Genomic DNA, 21,625 nt, shown 5'->3' on the forward strand with positions numbered 1-21,625 from the left:
TTGACTAAAAAAAAAAAAAAAAAAAAAAAAATGCAGCTACAGCCACAGAGGATTTGTGTGTAATTTATTTTAATCCCTGAGCACACAAACTGTATGTGCAAAGTTATGAAATTTAGATTTAAGTCAGAACTTTATTTTATTTGCGTATTCTTGGAATAAGTCTTTAAAGGCAAAGCTACCTCTAATTTTTCAAAAAACCTAACCATTGCCTCCATACGTCACACTGAAGGGTTCATATAGTGTCGATACACTGCGAGGGAATCAGAATTGACTTTTAAATCTAATCCAAAGTTGTTGTCTCATTCGGGATCTCTCATTGCTCACGAATTCCCTTTCCGTGTTGACATTTTTCTATTGTCATCTTTTTTTAATTGTTCACCCAAGACTGGATCTGTTGTGAGAGTTATTTTTCTAATCTGACGCCCTGTGTATAAGTTTAGCTGAACCCTGTTTGTCCTGTCTGTATCCCACTGCTCAAAGTCCTCATCGTCTGTATGAACCATGCAGCCCAGAGAGCCCATAACCAGGCGCCCTGGTCACTGTATGACTGACATTTGAGCAAAACAGTCGCAGCACCGCCTCTCTCTAGTCTTTCTTCCATAGATTATCAGTCAGTCTCTTTCTCTCTGCTGAAGTGGAACAGTGAACCTGGACATCAACAAGCCAATGAGCATTTTAAATGTTTTTTTTTTCTTCCATCTCACTTGACAACGTGTCATGTCGCAGCATCTCTCTTATTTCATTCGTTTCTAGTTTAAATGAACTTGTAGGATGTTGTTCAACTTTTGCTTGACTAGACAGGAGGGTTTCCAGTTGTGCCACAGAATGAATAAATCTTGCTATTTGTATCATCTGGGCTGCTGTTTGTATATAAAGACTGAAACTTTTGTAACCTCTGGCCTTCCCATGATTTGGGATCAGCACAGCTGCAGGTTGTGTCTGCTGAGGCTAAGTAGCCAACGCTCTCCTGCTTCCCTATGCCTCTCTCTCTCCACCTCCCTCTCCTCCGTGGTCAAAAGACAAGCACCATGGGAAAACATATATGAACTTTATGCTTTTTTTCCTCTTTTTTCTCATATTTTTTTCCCCATTTCCTTGTTTCTCAATGTGATGTGGTTGTTTTAAAGTGAACAACAATATATTAAAAATAAAAACTTTTTTCCTGTTCTCGAAACTGTACTCCATATTGATGTCAGTGTGTGTGTCTGTGTGTGTGCTTGGGTGGGTGTGTATGAACAAACAACACATAGATTCAACACACACGGTTAACATACACTACACAGTGCAATTAGCTTGCAGGTTGTAACCTAAATTGTTACTGTTGCTATGTCACCAAACCCATATGGAACATTGCAAATGATGATGCAAACCTAATTCATGATTTTCATTGCATAAAAAAAAAAATAAATAAAAAATCTGGGTTGCATGATTACATACGCAAGTAATCTCAGCCTGAGACATAGATGCAACTGCATGGAGTAAAGAGTCTAAGCATTCATAAAAACTATCCATTCCAAATAGGCCATTTGGACCATAAGTCAATGAGCAATGCCTGGGGATGTTTTATTGTAGTCTGAAGAGTCAAAGCTGTTAAAGTGCAGCAATACTGCAATGACCAGCGACTATAAGCTTAACAAAGCGGGGCATTTCCCCAGGCCGCTGTGTTATGTGAATGTGAAGTACAGGCCGATCAGCTGATGGTCAGCTGATCTTTGTGGCCCAGTTGACTTCGTGTTCCTGCCTGAACCTACGCTAACAAACCCCGATCACTGATTTTCTCATACACATTAATTAATCGATTTACTCACCGATGCATATTCTGTTACACACAAAACATTAAACAGTGTTAGTCCTGATGAACTCATTTTTATTAACATATGAGTCAAAGATCATTCCGGCACTCACGTTACAGGCTGTCAGACGAGAGTTAAGCGAAACCGGAAGTTGGTCGGAGTGAACCCTCTTCCTTCGGCCGGGCGCTGTCTGCCCTGAGAGTCAATCTTTGGTATCGACGGAAGTGAATCGTGACCCAGTTACTAAATAAGGGATCCAGGAAGAGTTGCTGGGGCGATGATGCTGCGCTAAAATCGAGTGAGTTAAAACGCTGAAAACTTTGCCTTTTTAGTGACATTATCGACTTATAATATCATTCATTCTTTCGGTCGGGGTTTTACGGTGTGAACTTTTGGAGGTATCCACCCTCGCGGTGTGTGTACATGACATGTTAGCTTGCGGTGCAGCAAGTGGGAATTTCTTGGAAACGGGGAGAAGTTAGCCAGCTAGCTAGCGAACACAATACTCAAAATACTGCTGTTTTATTTTAGAAAACGAACAAGAAACGAACTTAGCAAAGTAGCTGACTAATTGACTAGCTGGTCATGGGATTGTCAGGTTAATCTCTTGTTTTTTTACGTTTATCGAAGTAGTGCTGGATAGCGGCAGTGGCTAGCTACACAACATTAGTGATCGTCTTCCTTTATTATTTCCCGTGTTTCTCGATTTTTCTCTAAGTTGCAGTGGGTTCCGCTACAAGTTTATCAGCCTTTGCTTGTTATCTTGCCTTACAACATGAAGCTAGCTGGTTTGTGTTGTGCAGAAGGAAAGGTGGGGGGGCTAAGTGGGGTCTTGTCAGTCACCATTACTAGTAAGTGTAACTTTAGCCTGTAATCTGAACTTGACTAGTCCAGAAACTGAAGGCTTACTGCTAGTTAGTTTGTCTAGGGTAAGAGAAAGGTGGGGGGGGGTAAAGTAGAAATGATAATCTGATGATATGCTGCAGGTCCATTGATCATTACAAGACAACTGAAAAGTAACTGTTGTTATGTCAGTCTGGAATAATCATCTTATCTGCTAGTCCAATGGTCAAACCTGCTCTAATCAAACTGAACTACATAGTCAGACCAGTCAAACTGTTGCTAAAGTGTCAACAATCCCTCTGTTAAAGGTGTCACAGACCAATTGAAGTGCTAATGCGTATATCCTAAACCTTCATGGAGAATCAAAAGTTGTACCTAATGTTATCAGACGTAAAGGACTGGCAAAGTATCTACTGTGCTGCACTGTGAATAATTTCTCTACACACAGGAAGCATTTTTTTCCTGTTTAGTCTCACTATTCTGGCATTGGTTTTCTTAGAAGAGGGATACCCATATCCATCTGCTGAAACTTAACATTGTTAGTAGACAGCAAGGCAAAGAAGAAAAAAAAATGCAGTTGGAAAGTTGAAAGTTATAATGATTTCTGTTAATATACCTTGCAATAAGCTGTGTATCTCACCTGCTCCCCTCCAGTGCAGTTTAATGCCGTGCACACAGAACAAATAGCTGATATGTCTTATGAGATGTGGACTGTAACAACAGTATGTTCCAGGGTTTATGGTGATCAGTAAATATTATAGGATTGGACATTCAAATCTAACCAGTGCACTCAAGCAGGATATCATGGACTATTTGCTGTTTGAATCCTGTTAGTTTCTAGGCATACAGCATAAGCTTTACCTTCTGATGTTTTTCCTGATTAATCAGTACGTAAGCCTAAATGCGTTATCACTGTATTATTATTATTATTACTTTTAACTATGAACAGTTTCATCAGCTCGTTATCACAGTGCTGAGCCCTCCAGGTAGCTTTATATGTTTATTTTTGTGTTGAAAAGTGTAATGTTCATCAAGTATGCCACTGTCCACAAAATACAAATATACGGTCCTGAGGAGGATGCAGCTGCACGTTCTGAACAAGGTTATTAGACATGCTGCTCTCAAATTTAATTTTGAAAACTCTCCTGTGTAATTTTTTTGGAGAGGAATTTGTAGAGGAATTGGTTTCCAGCAGGGCTGTGTATCAGTAAGGACCGCACGGTACATGGGTCATGAAAAGATTTGTATTACGATATAGTGCAGCGTTCAGCAGAAGTAATTGAAAATGCATAAATAGAGCAAAAAATACACCCTTCTATATGACATATGGCTAGACTAATAAAATGTACACCATTTTACCTGATAATTTAGGTGACAAGCTGACTCGAAACAGTTTAATTCAAAATTCCCACAATACATGTACCTTGATACGGTGCACAAAAAATGCAGATGTAATAGCTGTGTATGAAAATGAAGTGCATAAATGATACATATCGATACAAGTATCGACTCAGTATAATGAAAAATAATATTACAATACTCAGCTCTATTGATTTTTTTCTTTTTTAATACACAATTTCAGTTTCTAGAATCAGTTTGGCCTGTAATGACTTTAATTTGGATATTTATATCATAATGTTGACAGTTGCACTGCAGTTGTAATAGGTGTTTTATATGTTTGGTGAGCTAAGCGAAAAGGTTGGGGGATGAATTTTCATTTTTTTTTTTTTCTGTTAAGGAAGGGTTCCTGCAGCTAATTGAATGTAAAGGAGGCGCTTATTCAGTTGTCCTGTGTCCTTGTTTCTTGCACCATATGCAGCCCTTTCTCAAAAATATAATTTCTTGCCGCAGGTGGAGTGCCCTACCTCCTGTCTCACCGCAGGAATGCCGGGTGGAGAGTATGGGGAGCTTGGAGGAAGCCTCCCTGCCATCGCCTCCCTGAACGCCTCCTACTCCACAACCCTGTCCCTCCCGTCCCCGTACCTGCTGGTGCCACCCGGAGAGCGCAAGGTCATCTCCGATGTCCGCCGCACCTTCTGCCTCTTTGTCACGTTCGATTTGCTCTTCATCTCCCTTCTGTGGATCATTGAGCTGAATGTGAGTGTACGTTTATGTTCATACACACGCGGTTTTAGGTTTGCATTTTGATCTTAATGCTTTGCTGCTTGCTCTCTTACACCACAGCAGGCGATTGTAGCTTCATTTTAAAGCTCAGGTGTAATGACTCATTCGATACCCACATCGACTCTGCTCTGTTCCCTCGCAGATCTCCAACACTATCTGGGAGAACCTGGAGAATGAGGTCATCCGTTACAACTTCAAGTCTTCCTTTTTTGACATCTTTGTAAGTGGAGCAGCCCGATTCTGCATGTTTGGCTGTGCTGCATAGCACAAATTATACCTGATCCTGTTTTGACAGCTGTGACCGATTGGTTACCGGTCATTATGCGCAGAAATTCACTTAAAATATGCACTTTGCGTTGTTTCTGCTCTAATTTAACTAGTTTTTGTTTAAGCACATGAACTACTTATACCATACATACACTCAAAATTGTTTGGTTGCACTGTTAGAGGAGACAAGGTTTGTGCTGTTTTGTGGTCTGATTCATATGCGGTGAATGAGCAGTTAAGGTCGGCTGTCACATGCTTGCATTTGTTGACACAAAAGAATTTGATTGCAGAGTAAACGGGTCATGCTCACATGATAGCATTAAAAAGTCGAGGTAATTTCCATATTGTATTTCCTCTTCCTTGGCGCAGCTCCTCGCTGTGTTTCGTTTCCTCTGCCTGCAAGTGGGTTACGCTGCTTTGCGTCTGAGGCATTGGTGGGTCATTGCGGTAAGAGAGCTCATTCAGACAAACACACACACACACACACACAAATTCATAAACAAGCATCTATTTGGTTTATTGGGCAGGAATGATAACACAGAGCTGCCTTTCTCTTCCCACACAGATCACCACTCTAGTGACCAGTGCCTTCCTTGTTGTCAAGGTCATCTTATCTAATGTGAGTGTTCCCCTTATGCCCTTGTTACAGTTTTACAGTTTTACAGTTTGTATGTGTTGCAAGTGTATCAGCCCAAACCACTTCACCTTTTTCACTTCTCCATTTATGCCAGTAATTAACTATCTAACTGTCATGGGCCGGTAACTACGCTGATGAGTTTAAAAGCACACTCAGGATCAAAGATACAAAGCTTTTTATATCCAGTAATGGGGAAGTAAATTAACGTGAAATGCTGCAACCATCTCTGATATAAAAGTTATAATAATGCTGCCCCGGTGAAGGGCTAACATAAGGGTGAGCGCGGAGTGCAAAACCACATTCACATTGAGCAATTTATTGCTACCAAAATGATATTTACAATCAGTGAATAAACAGGCTTTCAGGTTGATGCAATTGATTTGAGGGTGAATCCAGGACAAAATAACAACCAGAACAAACCTGTGTTCTAATTAGATCTTCTTCCTAATCCCTAATAACCACCAACTCCCAGGGCCAGCCAAAACAGGAGAAAATAGTCAAAGTACAATGGTGATTCACTCCTGTCGTGCTATTTACAAAGTGACTGATGTATGTACAAATATATAAAGCATACATTAGTGTTATGCTAAAGCTACCAGTAAATAGATTAACCAGCAGATGATCGAGTCTGACTGATCCTGCCACGCAAGTTTTACAAAATCTCCCCAAGATATGTGAGCTGGCAAGCGAAACACAAACAAAAAGTCCAGTAAACCCTCGGATCCGTCACAGAAGTATCTCAAGTTTTGGAGCGAGGCGGGATGACGCTACCGCTGCCAAAATCAGCAGCAGCCATGTCACTGGAGGTCAGCCTCTCCATGCTGGAAACACACATCGTCAAACAAAGAAACAAAGAAAAAGAGAGGTCTCACTCGCTCAAACACAGGTTACCCAAGATACAACAAAATAAATACGGTTGGCGGTAACAAATGCTCGTATTAATAGTGCACTCGTACACAGATAGATATGTGCACCTCATGCTTATGACAGCATGGTTTACCATCCACAGCTCCTGTCCCAGAATGCCTTTGGCTACGTGCTACCCATCACGTCATTCGTGGTGGCGTGGCTGGAGACCTGGTTCCTCGACTTCAAGGTGCTCACTCAGGAGGCCGACGACGAGAGAGGTGAGCGAGAGACGCCGAACAAGTTGGAAGTGAAATTGAAAATAAAATTTCAGTTTTCTGACTTTTCCCTCTTTTTGTCTCCCAGCCTACCTAGCAGCTGTGAACGCGGCCTGCGAACGCGCCCCTATGATCTACCCCCGAGCTGTTTCAGACGGACAGTTTTACTCCCCGCCTGAATCCCTCGCAGGTAGCTGCTGTTTAAGAGTTAGCGTGTCTCTCTTCATCGCTTTCTCTCTACTTATCCGCCTCAATATGTGTTGTGTTTTACGCCTTTCTGTGCCCAACTCTTCAAAATTGTGTCCTGACCTCGAACTTGTGTCCACAGGCTCTGAAGAGGATCTGGATGAGGAAGGTCTTGGGCGCAGAGCTGTCACTGCACAGGTACCGTATCTTTTTAGTCGATGCCTTATGCTCCTCTGTTCTTCAGATAATGTTGATTTTCTCTCTCTCTCACGTTCTCCCTCTTTATCTCCATCCCTGTTTCCAGGAGAAGGAGTATGTCAGGCAGGGTCGTGAGGCCATGGCAGTGGTGGAACAGATCCTGGCCCAGGAGGAGAACTGGAAATTTGAAAAGAACAACGTAAGTGTCTGATTTTAGTTTGATGTACTTGGTTCAGCTGGAAGAGGGAAATTCTCCTCTTGCCTCCCTCTGGTTGGGCTGCAGGGTCGGCCTGCAAGTACGAGCGATGTAACTTGCTCAAGAATACTTCGGCGGGCTAATCAAGGCCACGCCGCTAACTCAACCTGAGCAAAACAAAACCCCCAAAATAAACCAACTGTGAGCATGTTGTAGTGTTTTGCCAGCCGGCATATGGCACGGTTCACTCTGAGGTTGACGCCACTTTATTTGCAGTGCAATTCAGGTGTTGTTTTCTTCTTTTTTTTTTTTTTTTTTTTTGAGTGTGAGCTTGAAAAGCAGTCTGACACTAACATTTTCCTGACCTGTAATTACATAACTGAGAAGGAATGTTAAGTGAATCGGTTACTCCTTACATTACTTTGGACTTTTAGTCGCGGTGCAGCAGTACTGAAACTGCAGTGATCACGGTGGTGTGAACAGTGGTTTGTTTTGTTTCAGGAAATGGGAGACTCTGTGTACACGCTGGAGATTCCCTTCCATGGAAAGACTTTCATTCTCAAGGTACATCACCCCCCAGTCTCTTCACTGTGAAACTCATCATCGGAGTGGTCAGCTAAAACTTTTATTTTTCTTTTATTTGGCATCCTGTTACATTAAATTTCCAGGCTGCCGGCGGTTGACCTTGATGTTTAACTAGTACAAAAGTGCCATATTACCTAATAGACCTTATTCTTTTGAGATATTTTTCAGTTTCAGTGCTGTCTCTTGTATCTCAAAGCAAATGTTATGTATAGGATTGATTCTGCCCTGTAATGTATTATTGTGCTCTGTCAGTGTTAAATATTGGATAGAGTAGAGCATGATTTTTAAAAAGGCCAGGCTCAACTCTGGTGCAACATTCATGCATACTTTTTTTTTTTCCCCCACTCAAAGGGATCTGAAGCTAACTAACTGAAGATATCTGGGTGTTGTTTAAGATAGAGGACAATAATTCATCCACATATATACATGCTGAACTGCCATATCCAGTATATTGCATTTGTTAAATATTAGCGAAGACAGAGCGGGGCTGCATGTGGCGTTAACATCGTTTCCACAGTCCCTGCTGGTGTGCATGCATTTGAACATCCACTAGAGGGCGCTGTGGTACAACTACAGTAATCAGACAAATAGAAGTCGGGCGTTCAATGAAACAAGACATTCAATTGTACGTGATTGTAAGGTGCTGTCACACTAGGGCACCAGGAACAGAGCTTGAGATAACATTAGTATGTAATTTTTTCCTTGTAGAAATAATAATAAAGAAAAGGAAAACCCATGAGTTGAAGGATTGTCCAAAGTCAGGGGCTGCTTTAATTGCCAAGAGGCTGGGTCAATGAAACGAGTACAAAGCCTTTGCACAGCCTGAGAAACTTCATATTTATTTTATATTTGCAATCACGAGTCCTGTGCACTGACAGGTTTCTCATCTACTTGATTGAACAGACTTATTTGGCTGATTATAAGATTTAGTAGTTCAACCTTATTTCTGTCATCGTCTAGGAACAGTGGGCTACTTAACACAAATAATTTAAAAGATAATATTAAATGTTGAAAATTTAAAATGGAGTTTTTTTTCTTGTTAACTTACTCTTGATTTTGTAAGCGTATGATGAACCAGCAGGTGCCCAGTGTGGTCGCAGCTGTTCATCACTGTCAGCTTTGCTTTTTTTCCCCACGTGGATTCAAACATTAGGCCCTCAAAATGATTTTTCAGGGATACGTTATTCCTAACGAGTAAAAGCCAAGGGAGCAGAAATCCGCAGGTTGACAGCAGGATTAGTGATTCATCTTGGCAGAGCTGGTGATGTGACCACTGTGCTGCGGCTTCGCTTTTGTTTTTTCCACACCAAGTAAATAAGGAGGTCTGCTGCTGCCTTTGAGGAAGGCTGGCTTCTGCTCTGACAGTTTTAATGATCAACAGGAGAAAAGGGTGTCTGTGGGGAAAATGCCTTCAAATGTCTTCCGTTATTAGGGATGCACTCTGATGCACTTTTCTGAGGCTGGGAGCAATATTTTCCTCCATATTTCAACAGATGCTGAAATGCATTTTTTTCCAGTAATCTTTGTGCAAAGCCAGATTTAAAGCAGGCTAAGCTTTTCAGATATTTTGTTAATATTCTTTGTAATATAACATTTGTAATAGGTGACACACTCCTTGGGGGAAAAAAAAGGACAAAAATGTCAAGACCACAATCGTCCAAATATCTTCAGTGACTGCTAATACAGATGCCAACCATTGTGTCACGTTCATCCATATAAATTGTATTATCTTGTTAAAATGTCTTTTATATTATCTAATTCTGTTAAGGCTTGAATACACATAAATAATGCAATTTATGTAGACACATGAGGCAGTTTGTGTGCTATTTTCCCTCTAAGATATGAGCGCAGACATGCAAAACAGCCGTTGTTTTCATTAATTTTCATTCATTTCAATTAAATAGGTCTCGTATTTAATTCTGTCACTGAAAAACAAAAAGTCGTAAATCACAAAGCAATTAAATTCCAACCAATTCCATTCTAATTAATGCCGTGATTTTACAGCGGCTAAGGTTTGTCCAACAGTTTAACATTTATGCATGCAAATTTTCCTAATTGGATGCACAACCTTAATTGTCGTGGCTGTTTGCCGTATCAGAATGTACGGCCCTCCCTCCACCTGGGCTCGTAGCGCTCGCTGAGAGCACGCCGTGTGTTTTCTCGATTGTCCCATAGCTGCTGACATTTTGTTTTTTGTTTTTTTTTTCGTTTTGCGTTGCTGTCTTCGCTCAGGCCTTCATGCAGTGTCCTGCTGAGCTCGTGTATCAGGAGGTCATTTTGCAACCGGAGAAGATGGTCCAGTGGAACAAGACTGTGTCTGCCTGCCAGGTGACAACAGCGACAGCTCCTTTATATCCTCTGGCTTTTTGTCATTCCACTTCCAAGGTTGTGGCTCGCTGCAACAAATGCCTCACAGTGTTTTCTTCATATCTTCTCAGATCCTCCAGAGGGTTGATGACAATACCCTGATATCATATGATGTCTCCTCTGGGGCAGCAGGAGGAGTCGTGTCTGCTAGGTACAGCAGTAACAGTACATTCAAAACGACAAACTTAATCTCACATTGCACCGGCACAACTGTAGTTTACATGCCGTTTTTTAGCAAGTCTTTAATATTTACTTTTTCCTCCTGTAGGGACTTTGTTAATGTGCGGCGGGTGGAGCGAAAACGAGACCGCTACCTCTCTGCGGGCATGGCAACGGACCACGACGCCAAACCTCCGCACAGTCGCTTTGTCAGGTCAGACCTCGCCTGTGGCTGGCCTCTCTGTCACAGACACAGTAAATCAGAACGCTGCATTGATGTGATTTAAAAAGTTCACTTGTGTCAGTTCGATCTCTGCAGCTACTCTGTGTTTGTTGCTCTGCTTCTCCTCAGGGGAGAGAACGGTCCAGGAGGATTTGTGGTCCTCAAATCCAGCACTAACCCATCCGTCTGCACCTTCATCTGGGTTCTGAACACAGACCTAAAGGTGAGAGCCGGCAAATGCAAGAGGTGTAAACTGTTGGGGCTAAGCATTTTCTGTTACCTGAGGCTAGAGGGGGACCGTGCGAAACCTTTAAGAGAAGATGTAGTATGATGAAACTTTATGGGGAAATGGGCCAATGGTGATAGGAAGCAGCAAGGATAATAGAAAGAAAATGAGATTATAGCAAATGGGGATTATTAAACACACAACACTGCAAAAACTCAAAATATTACCAAGATTATTTGTCTTATTTCAAGTCAAAAATGCCTTATTCCTAGTCAAAATATCTCATTATACTTTAAATAAGACATGATCACCTCAGAAGTAACTTTTTTTTATACAATTTTCACCTGTTTTAAGTGAAAATTTGCTTGAAACAAGTGAAAATTTGCTTGTTTCATTGGCAAAATTTGTTTCTTGTTTCAAGTTAATTTTCACTTATTTTAAGTGAATTTTCACTTTTTCCACTGGCAAATTTTGCCAATGAAACAAGCAAATTTTCACTTGAAACAAGTGAAAATTGTCTAAAAACAAGTTACTTCTGAGGTGATCATGTCTTATTTTAAGTGTAATGAGATATTTTGACTAGTAATACGACATTTTTGACTTGAAATAAGACAAATAATCTTGGTAAGATTTTGAGTTTTTGCAGTGTTAACATAGGATGTATTAAGAGGAATGCATGAATGACGAGTATAAAAATATATGAAATAGCAGAACACAGCAAGGCAAATGAAAAGAAATGAATGGAAACAGTGTCTAATAGAAAAATGTGAAACACAAAACAAAAGTGGAAATTAAGGAAAATACAAAGATGTCAAAATATATGCAATACATTGCAAATTTGAGAATGCGAAGAAATACAAATTAACACTCGGCTGTGTTTGTGTTTGCTCTTGTCAGGGCCGACTGCCCCGCTACCTCATCCACCAGAGCCTGGCTGCCACCATGTTTGAATTCATGACCCATTTACGGCAGCGCATCGCTGAACTGCGGTCCACCCGGCGCTAGGACACGCCCCGCCGCCATATCTAAAGCAGGAGAGACGGCCAACGGTGCCACAGGAGATTGGGACGCGTCACTGCCCAGTTTTCCAACCCCAGAGAGGGTGTAGCGTGACCCTTGTGAGGCCTGTAAGCTGAAGGGACATGGTTACTGAACTGCAGAGTATAGGAAATGTAACACGTGTGGCCGCACACTGCTCACATTAGAGAGGAGCGAGGAGTGATTCGGTTCATCCGGTTATGAGAGAAGACGGTCCTCCTCATCTGTAGACGTCAACAATGTTGTTTTTTCTCTGCGTGGTCACCTCCTTATTTTTACGTAGGCCTGTATGTGGTTTTGATGTGCCCTCCACTGTGCAATGAGAAATTTGTTTCGCGATCCTTCAAAGCTGTCTTGAGTTAAGGTGGACTTTGCCGACCCAAGCGGACCCGGATGAGTGTGGATGTGACTCTCACTGTGTGGGCGTCTGCCTCGCTCTCTCTTTCTCTCTCTCTCTCTCTCTTGTTACAAACAAACTTGATGCCGTGACGTGACTGAAGTTATGCTGCACCGAGCAGCTGTCTGAGCCTTATACTACTTCACACACACAACGTTAGCCATTGATTGGCTGCTTTTGTTTTGTCTCGATGTTTGATTTTTATTTTCGTGTTCACTGCATCGTCTTAACTGTGTGGCTCACTGGTGGTTCACAAAATCCGCGCATCACAGCCACGTCTTCAACAGGCACTGTATATTTGAAGTACTCACTCCCTTAACTCACTCAGCTCATTCTCTCCCTCTTGACTACACTGTGAGGAAACATGTCACGTCGCAGTATTTTCACCACTGGAAGGAAACACCACTGATCCACCCAAATGTGAAGAGTATGAGAAATGAAACCCTCTTGGCCGAATTTCATGATCAGTCCCAAGGTGGAGAGACCCAAACTCCCCACATTTCCTCAAATAGCATTGAGGATTGGTTATGCTGGGTGCACTGGGTCCACAGTGGGACTGGCTTGGGGGTCACATTTAGGTTAAACCAGGCGGCTGCCATTTTTACATTGTGTTATCATTGCATTATCAAGCTCAGTTCAATAAGGAAAAAGATTAGGACCACGATAACGATGGACATTAATCAGGAGGCTGTATACTTGCTAAAGCTATCTTTTGTGCCAATAACCTCAAGTGGCCTTCTGGCAGAATAGCTGAAGTCATCGACGGTTGTCAAAACTGTTTTCTGTAGTGATTTGATTACCGCTGACTTTTATACAGGCCTTCCCTCAGGCACCGAGATGTGGCAGTGAATGTGTTTTTTTTCATTTTTCTATCATTTCTATGGTGCATCATGTTGTTTTTAATTAGTGAAGCTTTTTTTTTTTTAAGTTTCCAGAATGTTCACATCGATGTTATAAAGTACATCAACAGGATCACGATTTGCCAACCAAGTTGACGACAGACGTCTTGGTTCTTAGTTCAGAGTTGCCAGGGAGATGAACCAAGGAGAAAGCAAAGTCTTCTCCCCTGTGCCTTTTGACTCTTGTGAAAATAAGGCACAACAGCCACTTTGTTCAATTGTTCATACTCTCAAGGACCTTTTTCTTTTTTTTAGGCCCGAGCCCACAATGACCACATCACAGTCACGGCACGTCCACATGGCTTCGAAGCATTTTATGGTGTCAGCCAAGCTATGTTTGGATGCTGCAGCCACAGTCTGAATTTACCCTCATAATGAAGTTTAAGGCAAATCGTTATCAGGATTTAGCTGCATAATCTGTGGAGATTGATTGACCTTGGGTGCATACTGTATAGAAAGGAAATTTGAAAATAATTAAATGATATCAATATTTGCTGCCTTTTTTATAACAAGCATTTTTTGTTGCTCCAAGGTTTTTTTTTGTTTTTGTTTTTTTTAGCCAGCCATACTCTGTTAAATCAATACATTTAGTAATGGTGTATGTGTATAAAGCCTGCCTGGAGTTTCCTTCATTTTTTTTATTGTTCTAATGTTTGAATTCATGTGCATCATAACCACAGAAATCTATAAAACATGTTAGTTTAAAGCCATTACAGGATAACTGACCAACTCAACTGTATTTTTATGGAAAATTAACCAGAGTCTGATCTCTAATAAAATGTATGAACTGAAAAGGTTGTCTGTGGAAGGTAATTTCCAGTTTCCATCCTTCTTTTTACTCACAGTTATGTAACAGCTCCTTAATGAAGGCAGCTGGGGGAGGCTCTGACCAATCTAGTCTCATATAGTCTATTAACACCCAGCCAGTAATTGGGTAAAGTAACGTTATTATTAATTATTGTCCCTGTGATTATGTAAAAGCATGTCGGCCTGTATAACTGGTGATTTCACTGAAATACTTAACAGAATATTTATACGACTTGTGCCTGATCCTGAGGGTGTTTATGTCATGAACATCCTGTGATCGGAGCTTATGTCACATGCAAGTCACCCCTAAGCCTCCCCCTTTCACGGGAAATTATTATTGCATAGCTCACATCAGTGTTGATATGTTTTCTTTTGACACCACAGATTTGATAATCTTCTATTTATCTTACAGACATTTTGAAAAATAGATAGTGCATGCTTGTTGAAAAGAGACAGCTTGAATACCCCAAGTCACTGGGGCATATTTGAGTAAACCGAAACATCCCTCAACAGATTTTTAAGCTGCGCAAGGGATGTGTAAGAGCTTGTGACAATAACCACATACGATGTGAACATCTTTCAGTCTGTACGAGCCCAAGTTCGGGTTTAGCTGTGCTATGTTTGGAAAATGGTCTCGGTGGGAAGTGTGATTTGGGCTCATATTTGAAGGGGAGATGCGCTGGTCCAGGGGCAAAACACAGCTGCTCAGGCCAAAGAATGAAGCAGCTCACATGATTGTGCTGTGACTGTCTTCTGAGACTGGGTGTGTGAGTGTGTGTGCTTGTGTGAGTGTGTGTTTTTCTGTGAGAAAGAGCGAGAACCTCACTGCTCTCTTTGTCCTCCCCAATGAGAGGCAACAATCCCTGAAGTGTCATCTGCCTGAGCATCTTCACTCAGGAGAAATCTGGCCAGTGTCCCGGAGACCAAACCTCTGCAGGACCCAAAATCTCTGGATCTGGATCACCGGTGGGAGTCCTGGAAGTGGGGAACCTGAAGATCAGATGGAGTTTGGGGATCAGCTAATGTTATTTATCATTTATTAATGATCTAAATTTATTCCTGCGAGTGTGAAAACAGATTACCTACCTCGTCTAACACTGACGAACATCTTTTTGGACGTGTGTTTCGGAGCGTGTGATTAAAGTCTCACATCTGGAGGACTCTGCAGGAGCTCTTCAGAGCAGGGACGGTGATGTGGAGCTGAAACAAAGCAGTCGATGTCACACATGCGAGATCAGACTCACCACTGGAGCCCACTGTAGCTCATCACAGCTCTTCATATGCCTGACTCGGTGCTTAAAGGATCGAAGAACATCTGCTCTGCCGCTTGAGGACCTGAAGCCAAAAGTCTTTCTGGATCATCTGACACCTGCTCCCTGGTGACTCTGCTCCAAAGAGATGGGGTCATCTTTTAGGAAGTTCTGCTGCTGCTGCTGCTGCAACGATGACGATGACGACGAGGAGAAGCAAACTTTGATTCCGTAAGATGACCTTACACTGCAAAAAGTCAAAATCTTAACAAGATTATTTATCTTATTTCAAGTAAAAATGTCTTATTTCTAGTCTCATTACACTTAAGATAAGACATGATCAGCTCAGAAATTACTTGTCTTTAGACATTTTTCACTTGTTTCAAGTGAAAATCTACTTGAAACAAGTGAAAAATAGCTTGAAACAAGAAACAAATTTTGCCAATGGAACAAGCAAATTTTTACTTGTGACAAGTGAATAAGTAAAAATTTGCTTGTTCCATTGGCAAAATTTGTTTCTTGTTTCAAGCTAATTTTCACTTGTTTCAAGTAGATTTTCACTTGAAACAAGTTGAAACAAGTGAAAATTGTCTAAAGACAAGTAATTTCTGAGCTGATCATGTCTTATTTTAAGTGTAATGAGACTAGAAATAAGACATTTTTACTTGAAATAAGACAAATAATTTTGTTTAGATTTTGACTTTTTGCAGTGTAATGATCCAAAAATTACTTATGAGACTTAAACGCTTGTTTTCATTCATCTTACACTATATTGTGTATCCCTGTCAGTCATATTCAAATTAGAGAAGCTAATATGCAACAATTATCGCAACTGCACCACAGTATTCTTCTGTTACAGTATCACTTTGTGATGTATAGTCATAATATGAATTTGAAATAACCATGTGGGTGTTTATGTTTGTTGATGCCAACCACACAGTCAGGATCCCCTGGAGTATATTGACCGAGAAGCCCAGAAGCGGCGCGACCAGGAGACCAACCTGTGGAGCGAGCCAGGAGACCCGAGCCACTCGGAGAGAGAAGATGACAGGACCCTTTACACCCTGATCCAGGCCAGGCACAAGACCCGCATGGGATCCTCAGTAAGAATTAACAGACAGGGAGTGTGTGTTTGTGTTTGGTGGCTGGTGCGGTAGGTATCAGGGCTAAAGAGAGGGATTTATATTGGGAAAATCAGGCACAGATGTCATTATGTGTAACCAATGACACTGCTGAAAAGGAAACACATCTAAAAGAAGACAACATGGTGCAAAAAAAGAGCCGGTATTAATGTACATGAGCTGCAAAAGTGGCAAAAGGTGCAAAAACTTATAGCAGTGAAAATGCTTTGGTCAGTTTGCCAGAGTCAGTTCTGATCAGACACAGCCACAAAAGATTGTTATTAGAAATTTCAAAAAAAAAAGTCACAGGTTAGCATGATACAGAAAAAACCCTATGTTAAGCTGAAAGAAACAGCTCCTTTTCCTGTGTAGGGGTATCGCCGTCTGAGCGTGGACATTGAAGCCATGAGAGATACACGCCGAGAGGTCAGAGACAAATGGAAGACGGTCCTGGAGAACCTCGGTGAGAAGCAAAGCAGAGACGAGACATGAGTCAGACTGCCACCCGACAACATGCTGAGTCACTGTAAACTTGTGTTTTGTTAACTTTACGTCTGCCTGTTGTCCAGGTTTCATGGCAGAGGCCGACTCCCTGCTCACGGTGTCTGCCAGCGCCTCTTACGACCGCATGCGTAACGCCCCGGCGGCTCGCAGCCTTCTGCAGTCACTCCACTCTGAGACCTCCATCTTCAACACCAAAGACCCACCGCCTGAGAGATACCTCTTCATCCTGGTGAGAACAAGAGCTCATCCAACGTGAACCTTGGGCTGCCACTTACTCACATTCTTCTTAAAGGGGCCCCAAGTACCTTTATTGACCTCTCTGGGTGACAAGTAGGAACTGAACCATCACTGCTAGAGCTTAAAGGATCATCCTGGTGATTTTGCTTGTTTAGTGCACAATCTGCATTCAGATCTCTGTGAATCTTGTCCTGAAGCAAGCGTTCGTGTTTTAGAACTCTGATATCATTTTTCCTTCCTTTTCTCCAGCCACAGTTTTCCATTCATTCTACTACAATATGAAAATTAAGACTTCAGACTCTCTTCACACCAGTATTACCTCACCGTTCACATTCGTTTAACTAAAAGCAGTGTTTTGATTATTTGAATTTGTTTTATTATTATACTTTATTGAACATGTTAAAAAAGACAGGGATAAACAAACAGAAGTATGACATGTAACCAATATGAGCAAACAAAAGCTAAATTGACCGATCGTCAACCGAATAATATCGTTCATGTTCAAAAGGGGTAGGAAGAAGCCAGAAGCTTTTCAAGTCCTATCCCTTCATACTGGCTGTGTGACTCAAAAACAACAAATCATTGTTCTCTGCACAAATCCAATCATCCTGAAAAAAAGGTTAAAAGAAAAAGAAGAAAAAAGAAAGTTGAGAAAAATAAATAAGTAAATAAATGATAATATGTGACTGAAACAAACAAACAAGAAAAAACAAGATTTCGGGTAGTACTGACTGTGGACAGGCAAAGCAAAAATAAAACAAAACAATACAAAATTCACTTTTACATACCATATTTTTTGATATTTGAGTTCCTGAATGTTTTCTTTACTTTGGTTAAGGTGTCACATCGGGCAGAGTGTCTTCCTGCCGGCAAATAGTCCTGAGGGAAACATTTCCGGTCATGAGTTCCATGGTTTATGAATGGCGACGACTTGGTTAGCTATAAAAGCATGTAATAAAAGTAGTATATTTTATTCCAAAACAGACTACTGGCCAAAAGGGGAGATTTGTGAAGTGCCCTCGGACTGCGGGACACTGGTTACCTTGTTGCCCCTTGACTAAACACTGTAAGAATTCAGGTTCAAGTTCAAGTTCAAGTCGTGTTTATTCATCTAATGTTTATCTAATTCAGCCCTTAATCACAGTTATCTCCATCTCAACAAGTAAGTTAGTCTCATAGTCTGTCTTTAAAACTTGTTTTTCTTCAAACAAGTGAAAAAACCTCACATCTGGATGAGACAATCCCACTTGTTTTCAATGCTAATCTACTTGTTTTAAGTATTTTCTCGAATCAAATGTCACTGACTTGACACTTAGTGGGCCGATCTGCCATAATCTGCCTTGTTTCAACATAATTATACATGCTCCCAGAAAAAAAAGAAAAAAAAAAAAAATCAAGGAAAATGTGAAACTGCATTGGAGACAAGTGGGATTATCTCATCCAACTGTCACATTTTTTTTTTCTTTTTTTTTTTTACTATTTTTAAAAAATCAAGATTTTAACTGTTAATATGAGACTAAATGACTTGTTATAATGGAGATACTCATCCAACTGTCACATTTTTTTTTTTTTTTTTTTTTTTTTTTTTTTACTATTTTTAAAAAATCAAGATTTTAACTGTTAATATGAGACTAAATGACTTGTTATAATGGAGATTTTCTGCAGTGGAAAAAAAAAATCAGCAGGCAGAAGAGTGCTCTGCTGAGCTCCTTGTCTCTGGATCCAACTCCCTCTTGCGATTAGGGAAGCTAATTCTGTAGAAGCCCTCAAATCCAAACTCAAAACCTCTTCATTCTCACTGTCACACGACCAGCCCTGGCACAGTATTATCTCAGGGCCGACACAGTCTCTGTTCTTCTACCTCAGCTTAGACTGCATTAACATAAAAATCTGCCGTTGGGATCTCAGTGTAGTGCAGGGATGCCTCCTGGCTGCTGCGTGTCGACGCTCTCTGTCTGCTGTCTGTGTGACTGTGGATATGGCTGAATATGTTTGCTTTGAGTGTGCAGATTGTGCTTAGCACTGCCGTGTGTGGCGAACAGACTGTCTTTCCTCTTTCTCAGACATGATGCACTGTTTCGGAGGACATTTGCGCCAACCACGGCCTTCCTCTTTGGCTGCTTCTTGATTTTCTCGCCTCGTCTCTTTCTTATGTCACTGTGCGTTTGACTGTTTGTCTCTACAACTTTTGCACACGTAGCCAGCCTGTTCGATTTGGCCCGCCAAAAGTTTCTTCATTGTTTTTCTCTATATTTTTCCTTTTATGCACTGACCAATTGTGGTAGACTAGGATAATGCTTTGCTTCCTTGTGATTGTGCTTCATCGTTCTAATCTGTGACTGATTGGCAATTAATTAGATCTGTAAGTAGTCTCATTCTATTTAAAGTCCACGGAGACATGCATGTGATGAACGGCTTCATCAATAAATCTTGAACTCAAACTCTTCCCCCTTCCAACCACTCGTCCTCTCCCCCTTCTCGCCCCCTCACAGGATCGCCTCATATACCTCGATGTCGCTGAGGATTTCGTGGCGAAAGCAAGGCGCTTCTATCCGCCCAGGGATGACGAGGAGGAGGAGTGCACGGGGCTCGGCATAAACCTGCCGCTGCTGCTGGCCAGGGTCGAGGCCATGAACGGAAGAGGTGACGAAGACGAAGACGAGGATGAGAGCGGAAAAGAGGATGGAAACTTGAGCGACAGAGCCTGAGAGCCACAGGCTGCAGCAAGTACAAACATGAGGCAGGGGGCAGTAGTTGCCAAGGCTGGAGAGCGGGAGAAGAGAAGTGCATACCTCCTCATCTCTCCAGGTGTCCGGTGACCCCAACCTGCCTGTCGGACCTTTAGGCTGAACAGTTTCTTCTTGCGCCCCCTAACTGCAAAGCTTGACTCCCACTCTTGTCTTCTCTATTTAACGCAGGTTAAAAAAAATTGGAGAGCTGTGAATATCTGTGTCTGTATTTTTTTTTTTTTTTTTTCTGTCTACCATAGAGCTATGTCAAGTTCTTAGCCTGTTCATTGTTTGTTGCATACCTGCAGGGCAGCAATGTCCTCTGAGCAAAGGCCCTTTTTATATTTGTCTTATGATTACCAGCGCTCAATTCATTCAATCACAAGATTTCACAAGATGAATCATTATCACGACTGAATAAAAGCTCAGTGGTTAGATTTCAGATTTTTCTGGTGTCACAGCCGTATGTGTGTTTGGACGACTGTGCGTATAATAAAGACTTTATTTGGTGGCAAAAGAGAAGTAGTGTAAGTGTAATCAGTAAAGTGCTCATTTAAAGTTGGTGTGCGTGTGCATGAGAGAGAGAGAGAGAGAGAGAGAGAGAGAGAGAGAGAGAAAGAGAGAGAGAGAGAGAGAGCAAAGTGGCATTCAGATGATCTATTACGTGAGGGTGTTTTCCTCTGCAGCACCATGTTGACGATGTGAGAGATTTCAGATTTTGTGCGGCAGTTTGTGAATGTGCTCTGGCGTGAAGCTGATGTTTAAATAAAGCTGCAACCTGAAGCCCAACTTATGTGTACTTTGTCGCTCGCTCGTACGATGCTTTGCAGTGCCGTGTTGATTCCCCTTGGCTGCCTTGCACGTATGGAGTTACACAATGTTTTTGGTGGCTCACAGAAACTCACAGAAGGCGAAGAATAAACGTGGATCCCGGCAGTTCAACACATAAACAGAATATGCCGCGTCTCTGGATGAGAAGAACAAGTACACTGCACAAATTCAAAATCTTACCAAGATTATTTGTCTTATTTCAAGTCAAAAATGTCTTATTTCTAGTCAAAATATCTCATTACACTTAAAATAAGACATGATCACCTCAGAAGTAACTTGTTTTTAGACAATTGTCTCTCGTTTCAAGTGAAAATTTGCTTGAAACAAGTGAAAATTTGTTTCTTGTTTCTAGCTAATTTTCACTTATTTCAAGTGAATTTTCACTTTTTCCACTCGCAAATTTTGCCAATGAAACAAGCAAATTTTCACTTGTTTCAAGCAAATTTTCACTTGAAACAAGTGAAAATTGTCTAAAAACAATTAACTTCTGAGGTGATCATGTCTTATTTTAAGTGTAATGAGATATTTTGACTAGAAATAAGACGTTTTTGACTTGAAATAGACAAGACAAATAATCTTGGTAAGATTTTGCGTTTTTGCAGTGTATCGAGCAGTCACTCCACAGACACTGATACTGTGGCGCAGTCATGAGCTTTCCTTTGAAGTGGAATACAAGGATCCTCCTCAGTCCGTTGCTATGCCCTCACGTGGCCGGCCTGCTGTGCACCAATGGCTGGCTCACACCATGATCATCTGCACACACACACACACACACACACTGTAAATCCTGGCTTGGTGCAGCCTGTCCGGCGTCTCGCCATCCCACCGGGACCAGAGGGAGTGTAGATGGATGATGATGATGTTGGTGTTTTGGTGCTCAGCTG

At 41.4% G+C, this 21,625-nt stretch overlaps 2 protein-coding genes across 2 annotated transcripts; both read left to right on the forward strand.

Annotated features, from left to right (window-relative positions):
* Positions 1 to 2,000: 2,000 nt before the first annotated feature.
* On the forward strand, positions 2,001 to 14,056 carry stard3 (StAR related lipid transfer domain containing 3). Its single transcript, XM_030057013.1, has 15 exons — positions 2,001 to 2,091; positions 4,488 to 4,733; positions 4,903 to 4,980; positions 5,397 to 5,474; positions 5,593 to 5,646; positions 6,674 to 6,791; positions 6,877 to 6,978; positions 7,117 to 7,172; positions 7,279 to 7,371; positions 7,870 to 7,932; positions 10,186 to 10,281; positions 10,392 to 10,471; positions 10,589 to 10,693; positions 10,832 to 10,925; positions 11,826 to 14,056. The coding sequence occupies exons 2-15, from the start codon at positions 4,521 to 4,523 to the stop codon at positions 11,931 to 11,933; spliced, it is 1,338 nt and encodes a 445-aa protein (XP_029912873.1). The 5' UTR covers positions 2,001 to 2,091; positions 4,488 to 4,520; the 3' UTR covers positions 11,934 to 14,056.
* A 1,411-nt stretch (positions 14,057 to 15,467) lies between these two features.
* Positions 15,468 to 20,493, forward strand: LOC115362983 (melanoregulin). The gene is made up of 5 exons (XM_030057034.1): positions 15,468 to 15,550; positions 16,260 to 16,422; positions 16,813 to 16,903; positions 17,010 to 17,173; positions 19,674 to 20,493. The coding sequence occupies exons 1-5, from the start codon at positions 15,468 to 15,470 to the stop codon at positions 19,887 to 19,889; spliced, it is 717 nt and encodes a 238-aa protein (XP_029912894.1). The 3' UTR covers positions 19,890 to 20,493.
* The last annotated feature ends 1,132 nt before the right edge of the window (positions 20,494 to 21,625 follow it).

The sequence above is a fragment of the Myripristis murdjan genome, chromosome 8 (assembly GCF_902150065.1).
Source record: "Myripristis murdjan chromosome 8, fMyrMur1.1, whole genome shotgun sequence".
In the NCBI taxonomy this organism is placed as follows: domain Eukaryota; kingdom Metazoa; phylum Chordata; class Actinopteri; order Holocentriformes; family Holocentridae; genus Myripristis; species Myripristis murdjan.

Excerpts from the sequence above, each read along its gene's own strand:
- LOC115362983 (XM_030057034.1), top strand. The coding sequence starts at position 15,468 with ATGGGGTCATCTTTTAGGAAGTTCTGCTGCTGCTGCTGCTGCAACGAT. Across the intron at positions 16,423-16,812 it reads AGACCCGCATGGGATCCTCA|GGGTATCGCCGTCTGAGCGT; the intron begins GTAAGAATTAAC and ends TTTCCTGTGTAG. Across the intron at positions 16,904-17,009 it reads GACGGTCCTGGAGAACCTCG|GTTTCATGGCAGAGGCCGAC; the intron begins GTGAGAAGCAAA and ends CCTGTTGTCCAG.
- stard3 (XM_030057013.1), top strand. The coding sequence starts at position 4,521 with ATGCCGGGTGGAGAGTATGGGGAGCTTGGAGGAAGCCTCCCTGCCATC. Across the intron at positions 6,979-7,116 it reads CCCGCCTGAATCCCTCGCAG|GCTCTGAAGAGGATCTGGAT; the intron begins GTAGCTGCTGTT and ends TTGTGTCCACAG. Across the intron at positions 10,926-11,825 it reads TTCTGAACACAGACCTAAAG|GGCCGACTGCCCCGCTACCT; the intron begins GTGAGAGCCGGC and ends TGCTCTTGTCAG.